The 23,760-nt window shown below is 38.4% G+C and overlaps 1 protein-coding gene across 3 annotated transcripts in view; it reads left to right on the forward strand.

The window, feature by feature from the left end:
• Positions 1-23,760, forward strand: part of LOC145986642 (roundabout homolog 2-like) — a 499,251-nt gene that overhangs the window by 437,909 nt on the left and 37,582 nt on the right. For all 3 annotated transcript variants that reach the window (XM_083120903.1, XM_083120904.1, XM_083120905.1), the window contains exons 3-5: positions 15,832-15,985; positions 18,212-18,342; positions 22,920-23,186. In XM_083120903.1, the coding sequence (XP_082977029.1) occupies positions 15,832-15,985; positions 18,212-18,342; positions 22,920-23,186 (552 nt within the window). The remainder of the gene's footprint in view (positions 1-15,831; positions 15,986-18,211; positions 18,343-22,919; positions 23,187-23,760) is intronic.

Raw genomic sequence — 23,760 nt, forward strand, 5'->3', positions numbered from 1 at the left:
TATACGGCGCTCCTAACAAGCGTGCAACATTTCTATGACAGCATCACAACCGAGATGAGGAACATAAATGAAGCGAAATGCACGCGAAGCCTGGGAGAAATTGTTTGCTACCGAAAAGAAGAGTGCAAGCAGATGGAGGATGGCTGTGTGTGTTGATCTTCCATTAAAGCATCGTCCTTTCCCTACCTCAACAATGGGAGCTACAAAAGGTGTAGCCCGCACGAAGAAAGCGTGGAGAATGATGAGATTGGGAGTGGAGAAGGGAGGGTAACGGCGTATTAAGGATGAAAAGCTGCAAGGGAGGGAAACAATAGGCTTGTAGATTTAGTTGTTTTGCGTATTTGGCGGATGAACGCTGCGACTACGCCCTCTGTTTGACATAGAAGCAGCTGAGTTGAATAGAGGAAATATGTTTTGATGGTTTCATCAAAATGCTAAGCGTGCACGAAGCTCCCAAGGATATACCTAATCTATTTAGGACATAAAGATTTCGTCCATTTGTACTTTATAAGATTTAACACTAATTATAAGGTATTAGCGTGCGAGAGTTATTCCAACATTATCCACTCTGTTAGTTATTGATAATAAAGTGGGAATATCCTCGTAAGCACAATGTTTCACATAGGCGACAACGGTTTTCAATACTGTAACTCATCATAAAACATGTGAACAAATTGGACCAATCAGGCATTTCCTCTTAGAGGGTATATATTAATAGCACATTTAATTACAAATCACAGATTTGTAACAAGCTCTTGATATTTATTAATTTTATTATTTATTTATGAATATTTGACAAAGACGTTGTTTATGCATTGCATTAAACGTAATCACTACGTTAATCCTTAATCTATTTCTAGAATATGTAAGTGCTCTTGGAAGATGAAACAATGATTTTTCTGTTAATGTGTCGTTTAACTTTGGGTATCCTCTTCGTTAGTTTTGCCAGTACTCCAGTTGCAGATATGTTGAGTAAATATGAGGTGTAGCTACTGGAAATTTTGAGCGAAATTTTGACCATGAACAAACTTAGTATAGAGGGATCACAAACAAAAGAACCTTCCGCCAAAATCCTTCGCGCACCTTCCCTTCCATTCGTTCAACTCTGTCCATAAGGAAGCATGGTCCACTGTGTCCCTCCTTTCCACGCGGGAGCACACAGGAGTCGCATGTTTGTGCAGGTTCTTTTGTGTGTGGTTCTACTATAAAGTGTGTTTTAAGTGGGCTTTTATGATGAGACAGGCTAATTCAAACTGGAACTAAAGTTAAATATCGGATTCGAGCCTTCATTTCGCCTCCATCGGGAATAAAGTGAATGGTAACACCGCTCACAGAAGAAGGAATCTTAAGTCGAAACCTTGGAATTCAGCACGGAACCATCGAACCACTCTGCTGTTGTACCTGTTTATTTTTTTTTTTTTTATCGTGTACAGAGTTAATCAAAATAATGTCGACAACTCTAAATATAATAGAGGTTTGCAACTAGTTAAATGAAAAATGGTTTTGAGATGAAAGTTGGCACACCTGAGACTTTACTTACAAACGATGTGTACTCCCAAGTTCAACCCTACACACGACAAGACGATAATCAAATTCAGCCTACACTTTCTCCAGTTCGTAGATTGACTTGTGTGATGGTGTCAAGTCTCCATCCTCAAAAGTCCTTCAAAGGTAGCAGGGAGGGGTGGGCCAAACACCAAATCTTTCACAAAACTGATATGATCCATATTTTTATGTGACGTCACAACTTTAAAATATGTTACTGATATAATATACTTTTATGAAAGGACACTTAAATGTGCTATTATATGTAATATTACACCCTGTTTGTAATGTATATCTTTTGTTTAATGTTTATTGTATTTTATGCTCTGTTATGAGTAGCTTAATGTATCTTCATGTTTGCGAGAGTGCACTATGTGAATTTGTATTTCTATACATGTGTAGATGTCAGTTGTTGATAGTATCCTTTTGTAGATAGTGAGTGATTCATCTGTACTTGAATCTGTGTTCTCGAAAATAGTATATCGAGTAAGAAATATCACACACTTTCGCCACGGACGACGAAGCTTTTAAACTTAAAAGGAACTCCTCGGTGTTGTGCATACATCTTGGTATGGTATGGCAAGCTAGGCCTATGTGATCATAGGTACGCCGATAGCCATGCATTGATGCTATGCACAATACTGCAACCATTCTACGTTAAATAATAAAGCTAGCCTAAGGATTAATTTGGAATCATTGCATATCTCTTGGTGTGGTAGTTCGGGACGCAAGCTAGGTCTATGTGATCATAGGCTTGCCGATAGCCACGCATTGAGTTTATGCGTTTTAGTTGAGTCAATTCATCGACAAAGCGAAATCCTCGCCTTCGTACTGAGCCTGTTTGCATTATAATTTCAATAAATAAAGAATAAAACCTTTCAGTTTATACATACTGCAGTAATGTGGTTTTATTTCTCTGTGCTGTGAATATTGTCCTTGCCTAACACTATACCTGTACCTGAGAGGAGTCTGTGTACTACACCGAGTCTCATCGTTCAGGGGTGGGCCAAACACCAAATCTTTCACAAAACTCACAAAGAGAAAAAAAAACATAGGCTTAAGATCGAGTTACAAAGAAGTTTTCATTCATTACTTTCCCACTGTGTTGTCGAATTTTTTGTTTTCAATAACCCTACTCATGTCTTCATAGCATCTATAATTTGAGCACATCGACCCTCCGAGTATGTACATATGTGCGTTTTCAATTGGTCCAGTAAGCGGTGATTGAACGTGCAAAATTAACATGATCCCTCAACAGGCACAATGGAGAAAAGCTGATACAATTAGCACAATTACAAAATCTTGATATCAGTAGCACTAGATTTAAGCATAAAAAAATCCACAAAGGGACCTGGAAAATACCCGGTGAACAACGATGTAATCAAATTGATCATGTATTGATCAATAAGAGGAGAGCTACATTAATAATTGATGTCAAAACATATAGAGGACCTAGTTGCGATACGGATCATTATCTTGTTAGAACTAAAATAAGACAAAGAATTAGCATGGTTAATGAAGGAATATACAAGAAAACTAAAAAATGGAACATAGAAAAATTGAAGAAATCTTTTATACAAAACACATACAGACAAGAAATACAAACGAAACTTGATGAAATAGGAGAAGAAGATGATGTAGAAGTGGAATGGGATAATTTAAGAAACATCATAGATAGTACTGCTAATCAGGTTTTAGGAACCAAAGCATACGAAAAAAATGAAGATTGGTATGATGAAGAATGTAAAAAGGTGGTTAAAGCAAAAAATGAAGCTAGAAATAGATGTCTTAATAGAACTACAAGAGCAAATAGAGAAAAATATGAAAATCTGAAAAAGCATGCTAAGAAAACGTGTAGAGAAAAGAAACGCCAAGCAGTAAAAACACAAATAGAAATGTTACAAGACCTAAACACCAAAAAAGAATATAGAAAATTCTATCGAACCCAGAAAGTTATAACACAACAGTATAAACCAAGAACTAGAAATCTAAAATCCAAAGATGGTCAAATCCTAACTGAACAAGCAGAAATAATGAATAGATGGAAAGAACACTTCCAGGGAGTTCAACACAACCAGGATTTAGAAGTGCCCTATAGGAATACGATGAATCAGCAGGATAATGAAAACATATTAGTTGATGCACCAACATACGAAGAAGTGGAGACAGTAATTAAAAACTTTAAAAAGATGAAAGCACCAGGAATTGACAATATGAATAGTGAACTTATACAAGCAGCTGGAAAAGAAATGTATCGTCGAATACATAAACTTATAATTAATATATGGAATCGAGAACAAATGCCAAATGATTGGAACATAGCACTAGTATGCCCTATACTTAAAAAAGGAGATAAAACAGTCTGTGAAAATTATAGAGGCATATCACTATTAAACAACCTATATAAAATACTTGCAGCAATAATTAACATCAGACTAACTGATTATGCTGAAGACATCATAGGAGAGTATCAAAGTGGATTTAGGAACAACAGAAGTACTACAGATAACATCCTGATGATGCGTTTGATTTTTGAGAAATGCTATGAATATGATATAGATTTGCATGTCTTGTTTATTGATTTCAAACAAGCTTTCGATTCAATATATAGACCAACAACACTACAAAGGCTACAAGAAATTGGAATACCAAATAAATTAGTAAGATTAATTCGAATGACAATTCAAAACACTAGAGCCTCAGTTAAAATTGAAAATGCAAGATCGGACTTTTTCGATGTCATGACAGGAGTGCGCCAAGGAGATCCTCTTTCATCAACATTATTTAATTTAGTTTTGGACTCGGTGATTAAAAAATTAGATGTAAGAGGAGACATCAGTACGAGACTAAAACAAGTAACAGCATATGCTGATGATGTAGCTATCGTAGCAAGAACTAAGAAAGCTCTTTCAGAAACGTTTATAAACCTAGTAGAGGAAGCTGCAAGAGTAGGACTCCAAATTAATGAAAAGAAAACCAAATACATGAATATTAATAGAATTAACATGAATAATAATAGATCAATATTAATAAATAATTACTCCTTTGAATGTGTTAGTAATTTTACATACCTTGGATCTATACTTAATGAAAACAATAAAATAGAATCTGAAATAGATGAAAGAATAAGGAAAGGTAATAAGGCCTATTATGCAAATGTATCCCTGTTAAAATCGAAACTTCTGAAACGAAATACAAAAATGAAGATATATCTTACTATGATAAGACCAGTGGTTACATATGCTGCTGAAACCTGGACCCTAACACAGAAAGATAGAAATAAACTAAGTATATTTGAGAGACAAATTTTAAGGAAGATCTTTGGCCCGGTACAGATAGAACATGATATATGGAGGATAAGAAATAATGTGGAACTAGAAAAATTAATCAATGGTGCAGACATTATACGATATATTAAAAGTCAAAGAATTAAATGGTTAGGCCACATACAAAGAATGGATAACATGAGAACTATAAAACGTATACTAGAATGGAAACCTATGGGAAGGCGACCAATTGGAAGACCTAGGATGAGATGGATTGAAGATGTATGCGAAGATTTAAAGATTCTCAAAGTTAGAAATTGGAAAGAAATGGCAAAGAAGAGGAAAGATTGGAATGATTTGTCTGAGAAAGCTAAAACCCACAAAGGGTTGTGATGCTAATGGAAGAAGAAACATGTGTAGATGTCAGTTGTTGATAGTATCCTTTTGTAGATAGTGAGTGATTCATCTGTACTTGAATCTGTGTTCTCGAAAATAGTATATCGAGTAAGAAATATCACACACTTTCGCCACGGACGACGAAGCTTTTAAACTTAAAAGGAACTCCTCGGTGTTGTGCATACATCTTGGTATGGTATGGCAAGCTAGGCCTATGTGATCATAGGTACGCCGATAGCCATGCATTGATGCTATGCACAATACTGCAACCATTCTACGTTAAATAATAAAGCTAGCCTAAGGATTAATTTGGAATCATTGCATATCTCTTGGTGTGGTAGTTCGGGACGCAAGCTAGGTCTATGTGATCATAGGCTTGCCGATAGCCACGCATTGAGTTTATGCGTTTTAGTTGAGTCAATTCATCGACAAAGCGAAATCCTCGCCTTCGTACTGAGCCTGTTTGCATTATAATTTCAATAAATAAAGAATAAAACCTTTCAGTTTATACATACTGCAGTAATGTGGTTTTATTTCTCTGTGCTGTGAATATTGTCCTTGCCTAACACTATACCTGTACCTGAGAGGAGTCTGTGTACTACACCGAGTCTCATCGTTCAGGGGTGGGCCAAACACCAAATCTTTCACAAAACTCACAAAGAGAAAAAAAAACATAGGCTTAAGATCGAGTTACAAAGAAGTTTTCATTCATTACTTTCCCACTGTGTTGTCGAATTTTTTGTTTTCAATAACCCTACTCATGTCTTCATAGCATCTATAATTTGAGCACATCGACCCTCCGAGTATGTACATATGTGCGTTTTCAATTGGTCCAGTAAGCGGTGATTGAACGTGCAAAATTAACATGATCCCTCAACAGGCACAAAACCGTGGAAACAAAAAGGGAAAATCCAGTCCACCAGTGGTTGGCGGCGATGCATTTAAATCACGTTCGTACAGCTCGCTGGGAACACTGGTAATTCTCTTTTCCGGGAAAATTATATAAGAATTTAATCGGATAATGGCGCTTGGGGGAGGAGGCTGAGTGTGGCTATCAAGGAAATTAGCAATTCTGCTAATTGGATTGAAAGCAATGGTACGTATAGCTCTGATTGTCATGTATCATTCTGATGGCTTGATTTTACCGGATAGCAACCTCCAGGTTAAGAAACGTAAACAAAGGCTAACTGTTTTATGTGGCTCGATGTAAATTCACTCAGAGTAATTTGATATTTTGAAAGGATTTTGTGCTTGTATCTGGACTCGGTGTAGCAGAGAGTATAGACACTCTAGTATCCACCAATATGTATTGTAAAGGCCGTTTTGTGAAGGTTTCAAGTTTTTCTCTGACATTGTTTTTGCCTGTTGCCATACCCAACTGCTATGTACTCGCCTTCTCGTTTGCAAGTTGCCATACCGAAGTGCTATGTACCAGCTTCTTAGCTTTCAAGTTGCCATTCCCAACTGCTGTGTCACGATTAGCCTAAAAAGGCAGAAAGGTGACGTATGTCGATTCAAAAACTAACAATTTTGATATTTTGATCACTAAGTTTTCTTCAACATTTCTTGCTTTCCACCACTTGCTTGCACTGAGTTCAGAAATTATGTGTGAACTTTCCCACCAGATGCATATTTGAGTATGACAGTTTATCTTACTTGAAACGTTAAGAGAAAGGTTATCCCTTAAATTTTGGGACAATTCCTTTTCTAGACTGGACATGCGGTTGCTATGTGCAAAGACAAATGCAGAGATAGGTCCAAGAGCAACCAAAAAAAGCGTCAAACAAGCATTAACAGCCCTGCAACTTTCTCCAGGAAAAAAAAAAAAACATGCACAGAAAGAAGGGAAAAAGGGAAAGAGGAGACGCAGAGGATTACGACCCAGGCAGTTTTGAGTTCTTAGGTTTCCCTAGAAACGACGAGGGAGGCTGCAGGCTCTAAGACACGTCCCTCCCCCTCCTCTCTAGCTTCTGGTGTCCCCCGTGTGTAGTTAATATCGAAGTGTAAAACTTCCCATTCTGCCAGCGCTATCTCGGTGGTCGTTTAGGTTGTAGATTCGTTTTGCCAAGGAAGGGGAAGCTGGGAAGGGAGGCGGATGAGGGAGAAAAAGACGCGAAGGAAGTTGTGGGGGGATAAGACGAAGCTAGGGAAAAGCTGGGTGCTACTGATTAGGTTCTGTAGAATTTGTGCCCGTTTCTGAAGAAGGGCATTAATCAGTTTCTAAGACGTGGCTAAGGTAGCAGCCGTTTTCGCTAGGAGATTTGAGATTTTTCGATTTGGAAGGTATGCAACCAGTTATGCAGCTGTGAAACGTCGGGTTCCATACTCTCAAGGCGTGATATATTTTGGTACACAGTCAGGGTCAGAGTTTTAGTTCACTTGACTCACACGTAAGCTACTAGCGAGGGAAGCAGGTTATAATGAAATGTGAATCGATGTGCAATGTGCCTCTGCCGAAAATGAAACTGGGATCCTTCGATCACAAGGTGTGAGTGAAGTGGCCACTAAGTTTAAGTATACTATCCATGTAGTTCTCAACGTTTATCTCTTTTGTCTCTCTCTTTCGTTCTTTCTTATTTCTCTAATGTCTAATTTTACTTCCTTTCTTTATCTCAATCATCTTTTTCTGGGAGATTTGCGCTTTTTGGATTTGGAAGGTATGCAACCAGTTATGCAGCTGTGAAACGTCGGTCTCATACTCTCAAGGCGTGATATTTTTTTCTTTGTATCTTGCTAATTTTATTTATTTCCTTCTCTTATCTCTTGCTTTATTTTTATTTCTGTTATTCTTTTAATTTCTTTCTTTCTCTGTTGCTTAACGTCTATCTCTTGGGATAATCACGATGTTGGGGATGAATGATTAGTGAAATAAATGATGGCACACTCGACAATAATGCATGTCATGCTTCACCTCCGCCCTCTCTCGGGAATCTGTGGAGCAAGGACGTGCATAACGGCAGAGAAGGGTAGAAATCTAGTGGGCGGAGTAAAGTAACGCACGCTGCTGCAAACTGCTGGTGGCTGCAGTCGCGTTTCCGCCTCCGTGCACTCCTCCTCCTCAAGAGATTCATTGGTTGAGCCCTCTCGAGTTATACGTTCTCAGATAACTTCTTTTTTGTTCCCTTGCTCCAAAGATTCCCGGGATGGGTGTAGGTTCAAATTTGAACTTCACAAGAATACATCACTAATTTACTTACACTCGTCAAAAGATCACATGTTGAATGATCACTTCCAGTGCCCATCCCTACGTCATCCATGTAGTCTCTTGGTCTTTACTTACTCATATAGAGCTTATTACAATAAGAAGCTCGAGAAGATAACTGGAATTAGATTAATACAAAGGTTTTTTTTTTCTCTGATAGCATAGTGTTTAGTAATCTTACATTAGTACATGACGATATTTTACGTCACTTCTTTATCTCTCCAGGTTTAAAAAAAGAACCCTGCGAGAAACAAACTTTTTCTAAATCATGCAAATGGGTGTGCTGGCGGAAATAAAGAATTTTTGTTGTATTATTTTTATTAGCAGTTTTTTTTTATTTTCCCACCTTAAATGTATATATTGATAATAATTTTATCGGAGAGGCAACAAACGTTGGCGCTATTGTTTTTCTTGTACAGCCACGTAATATTTTTTTTCTCTGTGAGAACAGAACCGCACATAAAAAACAAGTTTATTGTTTCGCTTATATTCGTTTCGGTTATGTACCTTGGAATTATTTCATGTAGTAAATGTTTACGAGAAGGTGATATCACGTAGCAATTTCATCCTATGTTATTTTATCGGTAGAAAAATGTTAAATGACTGAAACTACATTTTGTTTCCTTTCGCTTTAAAGTATCAAATTTTCAGCGATTGACTTCTCTCTCCTCTTTTTCCAACCAGCCTTGTCTAGTTTTCTTATATTTCTCTAGTTCTTGGCTCTTCTCTCCTTTTTCCATCTGTCTTGTCTAGTTTTATATCCTTGTATTGTTGTTGACTGTTCTTTCTTTCTTTCCACAATGTCTTGCCTAGTTCTCTTTTCTTCTGTCATCATTGACTCTTCTTTCTTTCTTTCCAACATCTCTTGCCTAGTTCTCTTTTCTTCTGTCATCCTTGACTCTTCTTTCTTTCTTGCCAACATGCCTTGCCTAGTTCTCTTTTCTTCTGTCATCCTTGACTCTTCTTTCTTTCTTGCCAACATGCCTTGCCTAGTTCTCTTTTCTTCTGTCATCCTTGACTCTTCTTTCTTTCTTGCCAATATGTCTTGCCTAGTTCTCTTTTCTTCTGTCTTCCTTGACTCTTCTTTCTTTCTTTCCAACATGTCTTGCCTAGTTCTCTTTTCTTCTGTTGTCCTTGACTCTTCTTTCTTTCTTTCCAACATGTCTTGCCTAGTTCTCTTTTCTTCTGTCGTCCTTGACTCTTCTTTTTTTCTTTCCAACATCTCTTGTCTAGTTCTATTTTCTTCTGTCGTCCTTGACTCTTCTTTCTTTCTTGTCAACATGTCTTGCCTAGTTCTCTTTTCTTCTGTCATCCTTGACTCTTCTTTCTTTCTTGCCAACATGTCTTGCCTAGTTCTCTTTTCTTCTGTCATCTTTGACTCTTCTTTATTTCCAATATGTCGTCTAGTTCTCTTTTCTTCTGTCGTCCTCAACTCCTCTCTCTATTTTCAACTTGTCTTGTCTAGTTTCCTTATATTTCTGTTGCATCAGACGCGATCATTTCAAAGAAACCAAGATTACACCTTCACTCCTTGTCAATTGATGCACCTGCTGCATCAAACAACCCTGATTTGATGCATTCTGAGATCTACGTCCAGATGATTGATTTAGACCACGGTCTGTGATTCAGAGGTTATACTGATTGTGGTTTTGGTATGTTTCCTTCAACAAATGCCACCGACAGATTATTACATCTTCCTTGGTATTGTATTTCCTTCATCCTCCATGTCTCGGTAAACCTATTAGTACAATCATGGACACTTCTGGGTTGCAGCAGCCCCATTGACTTCGTGTAACTCCTCATAACCTACAAGTAATATTTTACACGAATCCATCGACCGCGTTTGATATGATTGATTAAAACTGCTCCCTTCGAGACCAGATGCCAGAAGTTCGATTCCTGGGTGGATATTTCGTTGCGTTTTGTTCCCTTGTCTATTTCATCAGCTCATCCTCATCCTTGCTACACCTAGGTCTACTTAATAAGTTAGAAAAGCAGTGGCGTGTCCAGGATTTTCGAAGGGGAGTTACGTATACTTTTTTTTAACAGTGAGTCCTCCTCTGACCCCCTTTTCTTGCCTTTGACTTCCGTTTTTTTTAGAAATACTGAACCGGGAGGGGGTTATGACCCCCACCAACCTTCCTTGAGGACTCCACTGTATAAGAGCAACATAGAACATGCAAAATAGAAAATACAAAACACTTATTTTCGAGTTTGGAGTTTGGTTGCGTTCGATTTTTATTGAGAAGGAACCAAGGAGAAATCAACAGTCACTTACATAGATTGAGATGTAGTTTCACGGTTTCTGGCTCCCTCCTGCTCTGGCCAGTTGGCGGAAATCGCCAATGCCAAAGTCAAGATTGTAGCCAGCTTTAGCAAGTGTCTGCCAAGGAAACTAGATCGTCTATCCCCTCCTCCCTTTTTGTACCGTTCCCCTCCTTCCGAAACCGAAAAAAGAAAGGAAGCAGAAAAAAAAGAAAAAGTAAGGGTGAACTGAAGTGGAAAATATCAGCAGTCGATAAGGAAGCACCGAGGGGTGAATTTGCTGAGTAAGTTCGAAAGGGGAGGAAGCTCAGCCACTGTTCAGTCACAAAAGACGTCTGCCGCAAGAGATTTTGCAATTTCCGATTTTAGCAAACGTCGCAGCGGTATGGGAGCTTTTTAGTGTTTGGGGGGGGGGGGGCTACGTGAGACAAACCTTTCTTTCATCATTATTTTTTTTCTATAAAGTTTATTCTTGCTCATTTGCTACATAATTTGCACTTGCTATGTTTTCTTTTACGGACTATTAAACAGAATATTGTTTCTCGATTTGTTAGTCGTAGGTATTTTAACGAATTGCTAAGGAGGATTATTTACGTCACAGTATGATTTCGATTTAATTACACAAAATTTTGAATCAAAGTTTAATTTTATACAATGACTTGTTATTATTGCAATTTAATCGTTTTCAATATGCCAATGTGTTGACAAAAGAAGTAGGAAGCGGAGAAATTAAAGCATATTTTAGAATCAGTGCCATCTAGTGAGAAATTTCTAAGTCGACCAGGAAAAGAAAGAATTGTTTGTATTCCTGCGATAAATTACGCTGTCAGTTAACACCAGATGAAGAGTATCCTGTAACTTCATCGTCAATTTCATGAAAAGGAAAGTTGTTCTTCACACGAAAAGATAACTCACAATCAGTGGCGTGCTCAATGAGGGATGGTGGCGGGTCATACCCCCACTTTGACCCGGTGTTTCTAAAAGAAAGAACGTGAAAGGTAGGAAAAGATTGTAAAATGTGGCTGACTGCTAAAAAAAAGTATACGTAACCCCCCCCCTTTCGAATACATTTGGCACGCCACTGCTCACAATTGAATTATAAAAGAGCCATAAAGAAGCGAAGACGTCACCCAAAGATTTATCCGCGGCGCGTGTGATTGCGAGAGACGCGAGCGGTTGACAGCGTATGTGACAATTGCCGGGAGAGGGGAGGGGCAGGATGTGATTCATGCAGTCTCCCAATCACCCATTGGTTCGTGCAATTGTTATCTTGCTTGGATTCTCCCGTCTTCAGCATCTTGCTATCAGCACGACAGTTCTTGCATGAGTGATAGGGACTGCCATTGTCCTCGGGCGCCTGGACGGAAACGCTGCAGAGGGCCCACAATGGGAGATGACGTGTGTGTGTTGTCTTGTTTTACTGCATCATCCTAGCAGTGGGTCCAACAGCCTCTTGGCCGTTTTCGTCTCGTAATTAGTAGGGTTGCCAACCGTAAGGTTTTGGTAATGAAACTAGGCACACGCCGGATTTCATTTTGTTTAGTGGATTGCAGTGTTTCCCTACAATTATGCGTATAGATTTTGTGCCTGAGGTTAGCGCTCTCACCGTCGGTGCGAGTGGTTTCGGAATCGATCCTCCGGATTTCGGTTTTGTGAGGAAATCGGGTTGAAAAATTTAAGTCTGAAAGCCAGATAACAGCGGCGATGGGACTTGATGCGCTGACAATGCATCACCCAGGGAAAAGTCACTTGACAGGCCGTTCTTCAAAGCGCTTCTACACCCAACGGCAAAAGAAAGAGTAGGCGAAATGTCCATTACCAGTTTCATTCGGTTTGAAATTACACAATGTGATGATAATTATTGAAACAAAAACGTCAATAAGCAGAGGGCAATACGTGCTTCGAACCTATATAATTTCGTTCCTTGAAACCACACAGGATGTAAAATAAAAATCAATGAAAGTAGCGATGGACAATTTGCCTACCATTATCTTTTGCCGTTGACTGTACCACTGAGTTTAGTTTTAGTTTTTAGTAAGGCATAACACACTGGAAGGTATAGATCTACCACCGCTTTTGAAACTAGCATGGGGGTAAGCCTGTAGTTTTCCGAGGTTTAAGAAAGCTTGGTGCTACTGTAGCTGTAAACGTCTCTAAATGAAATATACGATCATACATTAATCGATTGATTTAGTTTATTTTACTTCGCTTTTCTTCCACTTTTGGCTAATCGCGAAGATGATAATGAGTGGTGATATGATGAGATGCATGATGAAGAGACAATCACAAACAATATAGGGACAACACGAGTCGCACAGAAAGTTTATGATGGCTGTGTGTGAGTCCAGACGCCAGTGCCTCGTTAGGCTGCAAAATGCAGTACAGTGTATATATACTACGTGGAAGGGACGTTGACACTGGGGTTTCTTTAGAAAGGGCCACACCTTACACCCCATAAATTAATCTAAAAAATTAAGTAACCTTGTTACAATCCAGCACGAGTAGGCTAACTGGGATTGGACCTATAGTTTAAAAAAAGTGTGTTCAATGTGCCGAATAGCGGACTTCCATGGCTGATTGGTAGGGACATTGAATTTTCGTATGCGCGAAATCGCAAAATGTGAAAAAAAGATGCAATTTTGAACATTCTGCACGTAACTACACCTACAATGATGAAATATGCATGAGTTTTATTCGCGAAGTAATGCGAAATGTGTGCTTTCCACGAAATGAACGCTTTTTCGCGAAATAACCGTGAAATATCATCAAATTAAGTAGAAAACACGCAAAAACAGGCAATCGAGGTTGTGCGCGCAAACTCTCGATTTGTAACGAAACGTTTACCTAAAGTTTCCTACCACTTGCAGCTGAAGAACGTTTTATCTTCGATCACATCAGGAAGACGCTGCAAATTGGGATTTCCCATGCACATAATCTCAGTTCGAAAACTTCGCTCCCTGTCAAGCTGCATTCCTTTCTTCCCCCGAAGGTCTACTCAACTTCCAGTTTCATTGAACTTTCTAGCTGTAGCAGCGATAAGATTAGTCTGTTCCCGCACATCAAGGGAAACAATGGTGTCATTTTTGTTCCGTCATGAATGAATTTTGTTTATCATCATGTGATTTTCAACATGTATTTGTGTATGTGCAGTAGGGATTATTTTATATGTTGGACAGTAAGGATATCCTATAAACACATACAATGAATAAATCGCTTGAGATATGCAATTTAGAAATGAAGTGATTTTGTGTTGATGTTTTATTTTTGGTTGGACAGCTAAGTACTTGTGTATGTGTACAGTATATAAAAATGAAGTAGTTTATCAATTTATAGCTCTTTTGTATGTTGTTTTCTCTCATAATGAAAAAGTGTGTGCCAATTTTTTTTTCCACCGCTGGTTTATACCGCTGAGCTAACATTCTATTTACCGCCCTCCACAGTTTTTATATACCATAAATTTGTCTCCCTACTGATTGGTTAGCACAGCGTGCTACGATGCCAGGGATCCCGGGTTCGAATCCCGGCCTGGGCATGGGTGTCCGTTGAGAGCGAACCTTCATCATATCATCACTGATTCTCATCGTCGCGATTACCCAAAAAAGCAGGATAGCAACATTCAATCACTCAAAGTACAGAAATCTAGAATCGAAGCCAGGAACCCTTGAATAAAAGACCACCCTATTCTACTTGGTGAAGCTAGATCATAAACACCATATTTGATCCATGGGGCTTTCAGACCCTTGAAAGTAACTTTTTGATTTCTATGCAAGATTAGGGAAAAGGAGACTCCGAGTTAGCAACACTGTATCTTGCATCCGCTTAACCAAGCCAAGCATGAACTGCCAATATCAGGGCGCTTTTAGACATGACCTTACCCTCCGACTCAAGAAGAGGAGGCGTTCATCCCAAATCCCCCCCTTCCCCTCCCTGTCTGTAAATTTGTGAACTAATAGAGCGTCGCGTTGTGCTAATCCGAAATGTCGACGGCAGGACCAAAAGTTGGGAGGGAATGAGTGGTGGAAAAGGCAAGCTAAGCTATCTGGGTGAGTCAGAAGTGAAAAAGAAGACTTCAACGTGTGCGTGTGTGTGTGCTGGAGTAGTGAGGACACACGAGCAATATATGAATGGTTGGCGAAGTGGAAGGAATTGATTCGCCTTCGCATGGTTGGTGCGCGGCTGTATAAATTGATTCTTCACCCCCCTCTCACCCTCCTGGTTCTTCTTTGATGCATGTACCGACTTCCGTGTACGATTCGGATGTAGTTAAAAAGTCGACAAACGATATTGCCGGTTGGTTGCTCAGAAAGCGGAGTGGTTCGAGAAAATTAATTTTGTGTGAAGCACATAGAATTGACGAGCATGAGAGTCCAACACTAGAACACACCCTGATGGAAAATAGGTACACAACTATTACTAAACGTGAACATGATAGCGAAACTCACAAAATTTTCAGGTACGTTCAATTCAGTTCAGTACATCTCACCTTGGTAGCATAGTCAATCTCACACAAGTGTTTTTACCTATTGTTTTATGGAATGTTTTCCAGGGAGGGTTAAGCAAATTAATTTTTCCAGGAGTAAGCAAACGAGAGACACATTCTCTCCCCCCCCCACACAATAACGTTGCTCCCTCAAAAACCACTCCCTGAGTTTGAAGTTATCACATTCCTTCTGAATAATTAATATAAATTACTGTCACTGAAACAAATTCTGTGTGTGAACAATGTAATTTTAGGTTGACATTCATTTTCCAGGGGAGCCGTGCCTGCCTTGCCCTCCTTTAAATGTCTTGTGTGCTGGTTCAAATCAATTATAAGTCGCCATTTTAGAATACGATTGATTGCAGCGACACTGCGGCCGTGATGCACATTACAACATTTCCACATGAAGCACATCTGTATATCCTGAAACGTAAAAATATTAGATGCTCAGACTGGGGAGTTTCATTGTGCTGGCCTAACCTCAAAACCACAGAACACGTATTCGAATCGTTTGCGAGGCGTGGGCGTTTGTGATAGTTTCAACAGTAGCATATAGTTGGAGATATGATCAGATTGATTCCTAGCTAACATTTTAAGTTCTACATTAGATAGTCTATTTGAAATCGTGATTTAACTGCTGACTTTGCTTTAACATGCCTGCATCTCTTTTCTTCCAGTGCTCAGGGACGAATTTCGAACGGAACCAAAGGACACTCGGGTAGCTCAGGGTGAAACTGCGCTGTTGGAGTGTGGACCACCAAAGGGACATCCGGAACCTAGTGTCAACTGGCGGAAGAACGAGCAAACACTGGATCTTGATACATCGAAAAGGTGAGTATTCAAGTGGATACGTTATCGTCAACTAGTTAATTTTAGCAGAGAGAGGCTAACCGGGACTGGACCTACAGTTTAAAGTGGGGTCCGAACCAATATGTGCCTCCACCATCACTCAGTAAAAAAAAGAAAGAAAAAACCCTCAAACTTCATTTAAAAAAGAAATGCAACAATGTCATAATGTCTTGATATGTAGCACCATGTATGTCCTCCCTCTTTCCATTCTCCTTGAACATGTGTCTAGATGCAAATTAAATTATACGTACAGCCATGGGCACGTCTGGCTTGTAATAATACGTATTGACTTTCAATAGAATCGTTATAGCCCAGAAGTGTCCGTGACTGTACAAAGCACACACAATTTTTTTTTTTTTTTTTTTTTTGAAACAGCACTGCAGATTTCGAATACTGATTTTCGCTTAGAATTACAATTATTGTTTTTGAATTTGAATGTAACATTTTGGGTGCGTCAGCACTTAGACTATTTTGCACCCGTCACCTCCAGCCCCTTACCATAACAAATAACATAGCTGTAACGTCGCATAACTAAAATCTTAAAACATTCTGACTTAGGTTAAAAGCTGAGGCTGTAAACGAGCACTCGGCACACATAAGGACAAAAACAGGACACCACGCAGAATTATACTGGCCACATGGCCAGTCGCCAGAGCCTCGTTCGTCTGCAAAATACAGTCCAGGGTGTACTACGTGGAAGTGAGGTTGACATTTGGGTGTACTACGTGGAAGGTCACCCCTTACACCCCTACAATTATTGTATTTCATGGTCAACCATAAGGACCAATCAAAGAATAAACGAAACGCACTACCGCAAGATCAACGCAGACTCGAGAAATATTGAATACAAAGATCATCGTATAACTTTTGACATCCTACAGTAGCCTTCCCTCTTGTTTTATTTTTCCGAAGCGTCGCCGTGCTGGCCTGGGGTAATGCAGTAAACAGCACCGTGCCTCCACAGTTCGGCATAAATAACGCGCGCCAGGGGTGAGTAGGCAGTTTACGTCACCCTTCAAATGAAATATGGTGGCGGCGCTGGTGTTCCTTTGTTCCAACCCTCTCCAATATTTTTATGTTATTTCTGTGATTTACCCTGTTGTGAACAAAAAGGAGATTTGTACTGTAATAGAGAGTTGGGAATGTAGTGCCCCATTTGTCCATCTTTGGTGAAAGGATGTGTACATAGAATTTTAGTAGTATTGTGTAATTTATACTGCACAGTTTCCATTCACACGTTTAACGTTATGTAAAATTAATTATGACAGTGTTAACTTTAACCTAGAAGAAAAATCTAAGTAAAAAGAAGAGAATAATGTCGGTCGAACTACACCTTGGACAAAAATTATGTGCAAAGAAACGAAGTGAGGGGGGTGAGTGCCCAGTCCAATGATTCAGATCCCACTTCATACTGTCGTTCGTTAGGACAGATTCATTCGTAAAGTGAGCCTTGCATATTTCTTTTTTGTCCCAGAGGAGCTCAGAACAATGAAATTCGAGAGAACATGCCATGCTTCATTTTTTTGGTATTTCTTCTAAAATATCTCAAAACTGACTTTAACAATTGCATACCAATGATCTGATGCACCAGAGTAAAGAAAAAGGGGAGTTTTATAATTTGTAAAGGAAATGTAAAATCACATTTATAAAATTTATTTCTGTATGCAATGTAAATAATAATTGTTTATTATAAATATATACGATATCAGGTATTTTCCTAACGGTATTTCCATCTAGAGGATACTTTTACTATTTTTACAGAATAGTAGAAATGCTGAATTATAAGTGGCTTGCCAATTCAGTTTTGATAACTTATTGTTATCATCACAATTTTGACATTAGTGAACAAAATTTTGATTTTAAAAAGGGACGAAATAACCATGCCTGACGCGAGGGGAAGGGGGTTGGCTGGGACATAAATCTCCCCTTTTATGCCCAATATTCCAGAAAGAAATAACGTCAAATGCAGCAACATATACTTAGGTCTGATTACTGTGACGTACTCCGAACTTGTGAGAATTTTTGTGTACCCTCATCTGCCCATTGGAACCACTTCTAAAAACAAGGGAAACTCAAGAAACCTGAATTAGGCTAAAAAATTAAAACATCGTACAATTTTTTAATGTCAATATTTTGTATGTAATTTGTCATTTTTGATGCTTTTGAAGTTATGGCATTTCTGACTTACATTTTTATATTGCTTCCAAGGTTGCGCATTGTTGATGGAGGCAATCTAATGATCACAGATGTCCGCCAAAGCGATGAAGGCAAGTACCAGTGCGTGGCCCAGAACATGGTAGGAGTGAAGGAAACCAACCCGGCAGTACTCACTGTACATGGTAAGTAAATGGACCAAAAATTGTAGCATTTACTTGGCGGTAGTCGAATGGTATTAATCAGTGCATTTCTTCCTGTACAGTTCTTATATAGTTCTTCCTATTTCTTATAATGCTGCTTTTAATTACCAGTCAACAATGTAATGTTACCACAACGTTGTGGCAACGTTAGCCCCTAACATACCTAACGTTGTTACAATGTTCAGTGTATGTTGATACAACGTTGTGAAAACATTGTGTCAACGTTTAAGGGTCATTTATTTCAACGTTGCTGCAACGTAGGTTGACAACGTTGTGGCAACATATACTGAACATTATGTGGCAACGTTAGGTATGTAAGGGGTTAACGTTGCCACAACTTTTTTTTTCAACATTACCTTACTGCCTGTGTAATTTACGAATATAAAAACAATGCATATTTAAAATAAACCTGGCTAAAAACTTACATAAACCATCGCCCATTTTTCTTCATTAAAGCTCGCCATATTCCGATATTCACCACATTTCATTTTCTGATCTTCCTTACAACTTCAATATTCACACATCTTTCTAAGGATAATAAAACACATTTTTTCACTAATTACAATCGAAGTTATCCTTATTTGTGTTGCTAAAACTTATGTTTGTTTTGCATTTGAGTCGCACTGCCATCTGCAATAGTGTACGCTGTAGGAAATATAAGCTTTGGTGGACAGTGCACACACAAATTCATATTAAACAAAACACTCCCATCTCACGCTTGTGGCGCATGGTGGTGACCATCCAAACTAAAGCCTATTCAGTGGAATGTTTTTTTTGTAACGTTGATGCAACGTTATCACAACGTTGTTCCCCTACATACAACATTCATCATAAATACAACATGCATACAACGTTGTGGCAACGTTAGTGTGTTGACTGTGCAATCTGTGAATCATATCCGAGAGGATACGCCTTTTAAAATAAAGCCACGCATTTTAAAATAAAGGTACGCATTTAAAAATAAAGGCACGCATTTTAAAGTGTCGTGAAATTTTTGCAATATCCGGGTATTAAATAATGGCAAATTCTGTACAGGGTGATTCATAATTCTGTGAAACATTTAGAAATTTACTACAGATAAACTATACAAGTGACAGTGATAATTATTATGCCGATACAACAACGAATTATCCAAGTTTTGTGTACATGCCTCACACACATGTCTACCTCTGCTGACGCGATAGCTACCTAACTGATACTGCATTTCGTCCCACACGTGTGTTAGTATATCACGGTCGATCAGTGCCACAGCAGCGGTCATACGATTGCGAAGTTCCTGGAGATTAGCAAGTAGTGGGAGCTCCAGAAATCCTGTTCGAAATCATCACTGCGGAATCACAACGGACAAAGAAGTTCTTGCGTATTCCAACACACAAAACGCCCTGTTTTATCTGTGGTGAATTTCTAAAATGTGACTTAATGAATGACGGTGTATAATATGTAAATGTTGCCGTGAGATCCACAGTACTGAATGAGGGATCTATAAAGTGATCCACTTAAGTCTATCCCGGCGAAGTGTACTCCATCTATAGAACTATTATTGTAGACTGAACTATTTCGTAAAGTTTGGAAATTCTTAGTTTACAAGTATATTCTGGATGTCAGCATAATAGTGGTGCAATTATACAGCGTATGAACTGCATGAGTAGCCCATCTGCATATCTACACCAACGAAGAGAATAAAAAAAAAATCACAGCTTCCGAAATAATATTGAAAAATGCCACTGAATCTGAAGTTCAGTAATGAGAAAAATTCAAATCTATAGATACACTCGACGATAGAAATTCTTGATTGTAAAATTAATACTATAATTTATATTTGTGAAAATGCTTACAAAAAATGAAAAAAACAAAAACAATTCCATCCATATGCCAACAAGATTCCAATTTAAAATTGAGCAAAACCTGTCAACAGATTTTATCAGAATTATACTGATATCTGAGAAATGAGATGTTAACATTGATAGTAGCATTAAACGAGACACGTATGAAAAGAAAACAAAAACTGTACATTCTTTACATTTACATCTTTCTACATATCACAACAGACCAAGATTTTAGGAACTTGTAAACTTGGGCAAAAGTTTCCAGCATACAAGAGATCATCCTCAAGTTTATTTTGCTCTAAACGAATGTTACCGCTTACCCAAATTCACAAAAACCTAAGGAAACAGTTCTTTTGTAAATCTTCTTAACAAATCGGTAATGGGTTTGGTTAATTCACACCAACGTTAAGTTGCACTTTGTTTCCTTGCCTACAGCTAAAAGCCTGTGGTAGGTACAAATTCTGTAACGCAAAGATAAGAGGGAGGAGATAAATACATGAGCCAGTGTACTAAAAAAAATCCACTTAAAAATTTTTGTTTATAATTCGTTCAAGGATTTTACAACACTTTTTCTCCTTCACGGAAAGAACCCGGGAAGTTTTCTGAAACCATGAATGTGTGCATTATCCAGAGTTTAAGAAGAAGAAGAAGCAAGAGAAGATGAAGAAGAAAAGTGGAAAGGAAGCTGATAGTGTTTCGTATTCCTTATTCGCATCCGCAGCTTAATATGGCTTTACGGTCGGTAATAAAACTTAAGATGCAAGCACCAGAATCCCCAAAAGGCCCACTAAAAGAAGAGGATGGTATCTGGAAAGTTCTTCATGTGATTGTCTGAAAAATTAAGCCTCTTTCTCTTCCCCATCTCATGAACTCCTCCCATAGCCTATATTTCTTGTGTTAAGCCATGAATATCTGAATATGGCGAGCTTTAATGAAGAAAAATGGGCGATGATTTATGTAAGTTTTTAGCCAGGTTCCCGAGAAGAGGGCTTCGTATGAAAGCGAATTTTTATTCACTGCCAGCTGCAAATAACAAACGCAATATCAGAAGGTACTCTCGAGGAGCTTCGTCGCTTTCATGGCGATTAGAATGCAAAATTTATGTGTTTTCGCAACTGTCATTTTCTTTTTTATTATGTAATGATGGGCGTGAGCATATTTTGTGTCCTGTATTTTATGTATTAATGATATCTGCCTGTAATGAAAGCAGATTTGCGATCATAAGGATGGCGGGCATCTTGTAGATCACTGAAAGTGCTGCCATCTGATAGGATAGGAGAAATGTGAATGAAGCTCATAAATGAAGATGCTTATTCAGTAGTAGCTGCTATACATTAAAAAGTATTGCGAAAGACACGTCTGAAGTGGTATGCGTACATCCAGAGGAATCCAAAATGGCAGTATATTATCGTCATTGTCTGAGATTTCCTATCTTCTTCTACTCGTATATTCAGTATATAACAAGGATTTTAAAACTAGAGACGTGTAAGATTTAGAAAAGTACCTAATGCTTGTGTTCATGGTAAAAGTGGTAATGTTGTGAAATGTTTTGTTTGTGAGGAGGTTGGTATTCGTTTTCCAGATAAATAAGAGCTCTTTTTTCTTTAATGAATTATTATTATTATTTTTTAAGAACGCAACTTTCATGTACTAAATTTTGCAAACGTGAATGAAGATCCCAGGCCGGTTCAAATCCGGGAACTTTTCTAACGATGGAAGCGGCCCCGGCGCCCACCCAGCGTCGAATAACATGGGTACGTGGGGGAAACCCTGGGGGGGGGGGGGTAAAGGCGGTCAGGGGCGTGATGCTGATCACATCACCCCCACTCACGACCGGATCAAGAAAGTGTGGGGCGTTACTCCCACACCCCCTATACGCCTTCATGGCGTGGTGATATGCACAGGGGAGCAGTTTACCTTTTTTTTACCTTTACTGATTAATATTATTGGGTGAGTGTTCCAGCCCAATTAGAAGCATCCATTTATCAGAGATTTCCTTCAAAATATTCAACAGTTGAATGAGAACATTGAAGTACTTCCTACGTAACACGAAAAACACAATTCTGCATAATATTGTTGCCGAATATATGGAACTTCAGATTTTGCATGAAAATTATACTCCTCGAAAATGTCACGTGGCATTTTGCGGGAAAGACCAAAACGCCCGAAAAGTATCGGTGAACAAAATACAACCAATACTTTCCGATACCGATACATTGACATCGGCTCAGCCTGAATATAAATACATATAAAATTATAAATATATATAATTACAATATAAATATATATAAACAAGGACAGTTTACTTTTCTCTTGGTTATAGATAAGGCTAAACATTAAGAGGCCATAGCAGGGAGGCCAAAAGTGTGAGGGCCCCTTTCTCCCCAAATCGCCGCCACTTGGTAACAGCCATGATCACGGAAGAACCTGCCTGAAAGTTGTATTTTGTAAATTCTATGCGGATAGCACTGATAAAAAGGCAGAAAAGAAACCTGCAGGCTTCTCATTACGTGATTACGTAAAACTAGGAATGTGAGGGACAGATTTTTTTGGGCAGGGATTGGATCGGAACGGGAAATTTTTAAATCCCGGCATTCGGGACGGGAGTAACACAGAATATTTTTCATATTGTATTGGGTAGACTATTGCCAATTTTCTTGTAGTTTTATGCGAACTTTCCTTACATTTTAATGATTTCTGTTCCAATTTATACTCTTCCTTTTGTAATTTCAGTAAAGCCGTTTTTCAAAGAGAAGCCAAAGGATGTTACGGTGCTGGTGAATGGAAACGTTGATTTTCAATGCAAAGTGGGTGGCGACCCCCTTCCCAACATCCTCTGGAGAAGAGACGATGGGAAGATGCCCATCGGCCGGGCCGAAATCCAAGATGACAAATCACTCCACATTGAACATGTTGCTGCAGGAGATGAAGGGCTTTATATCTGTGAAGCAGAGAATGTAGTTGGCACGATTTATGCAAGGGCTTCCCTTCTTGTCCATTGTAAGTGTTTCTCAGTAAGACATATACTTTTAAAATTATGTAAAATTTGGGCCTGTAACAAAGAATTCCCTTATTATGGAAACATTTACGAATTTCTTTCATTAAGTGCTCAAGGTATTAACTGTTGAAACTCCTTTACTTATTTTCAGATAGATACAAACATGTGGGTACCAGGACGTTTTTTTTTCCCAAGGGGGGAAGGGACAAGCAAACTTTTTTCAGAGGCTTCCTGGGAAGGGTAATTCTTTATTTTGAATTATTTGAAAAGGGAATAACATTCAATTTACTTCTCCCGTAAGAATGAAGTGAATTTTTCACTACTCACTTTTAGTTATAGTTGCCATTATTTTACAAAGTAACAAAGTTACTTTAGTTGATAACTTATACATTATGTGACACAAAAAATTATTCTGCGATTAAAAAAATGTATTTCTACTTTTTTTTTCAGCAAAAATATAATTTTGTTAATTACTGTTAAAATGTGCAAAATGTAACTGTAAAAGTAATTATTAATTTCTTATGAGAAATTATAGTTACTCAATTCAAAAAGTAACCAGTTACAGTTACTGTTCTA

The sequence above is a fragment of the Lepisma saccharinum genome, chromosome 4 (assembly GCF_977018435.1).
Source record: "Lepisma saccharinum chromosome 4, izLepSacc3.1, whole genome shotgun sequence".
Lineage (NCBI taxonomy): Eukaryota > Metazoa > Arthropoda > Insecta > Zygentoma > Lepismatidae > Lepisma > Lepisma saccharinum.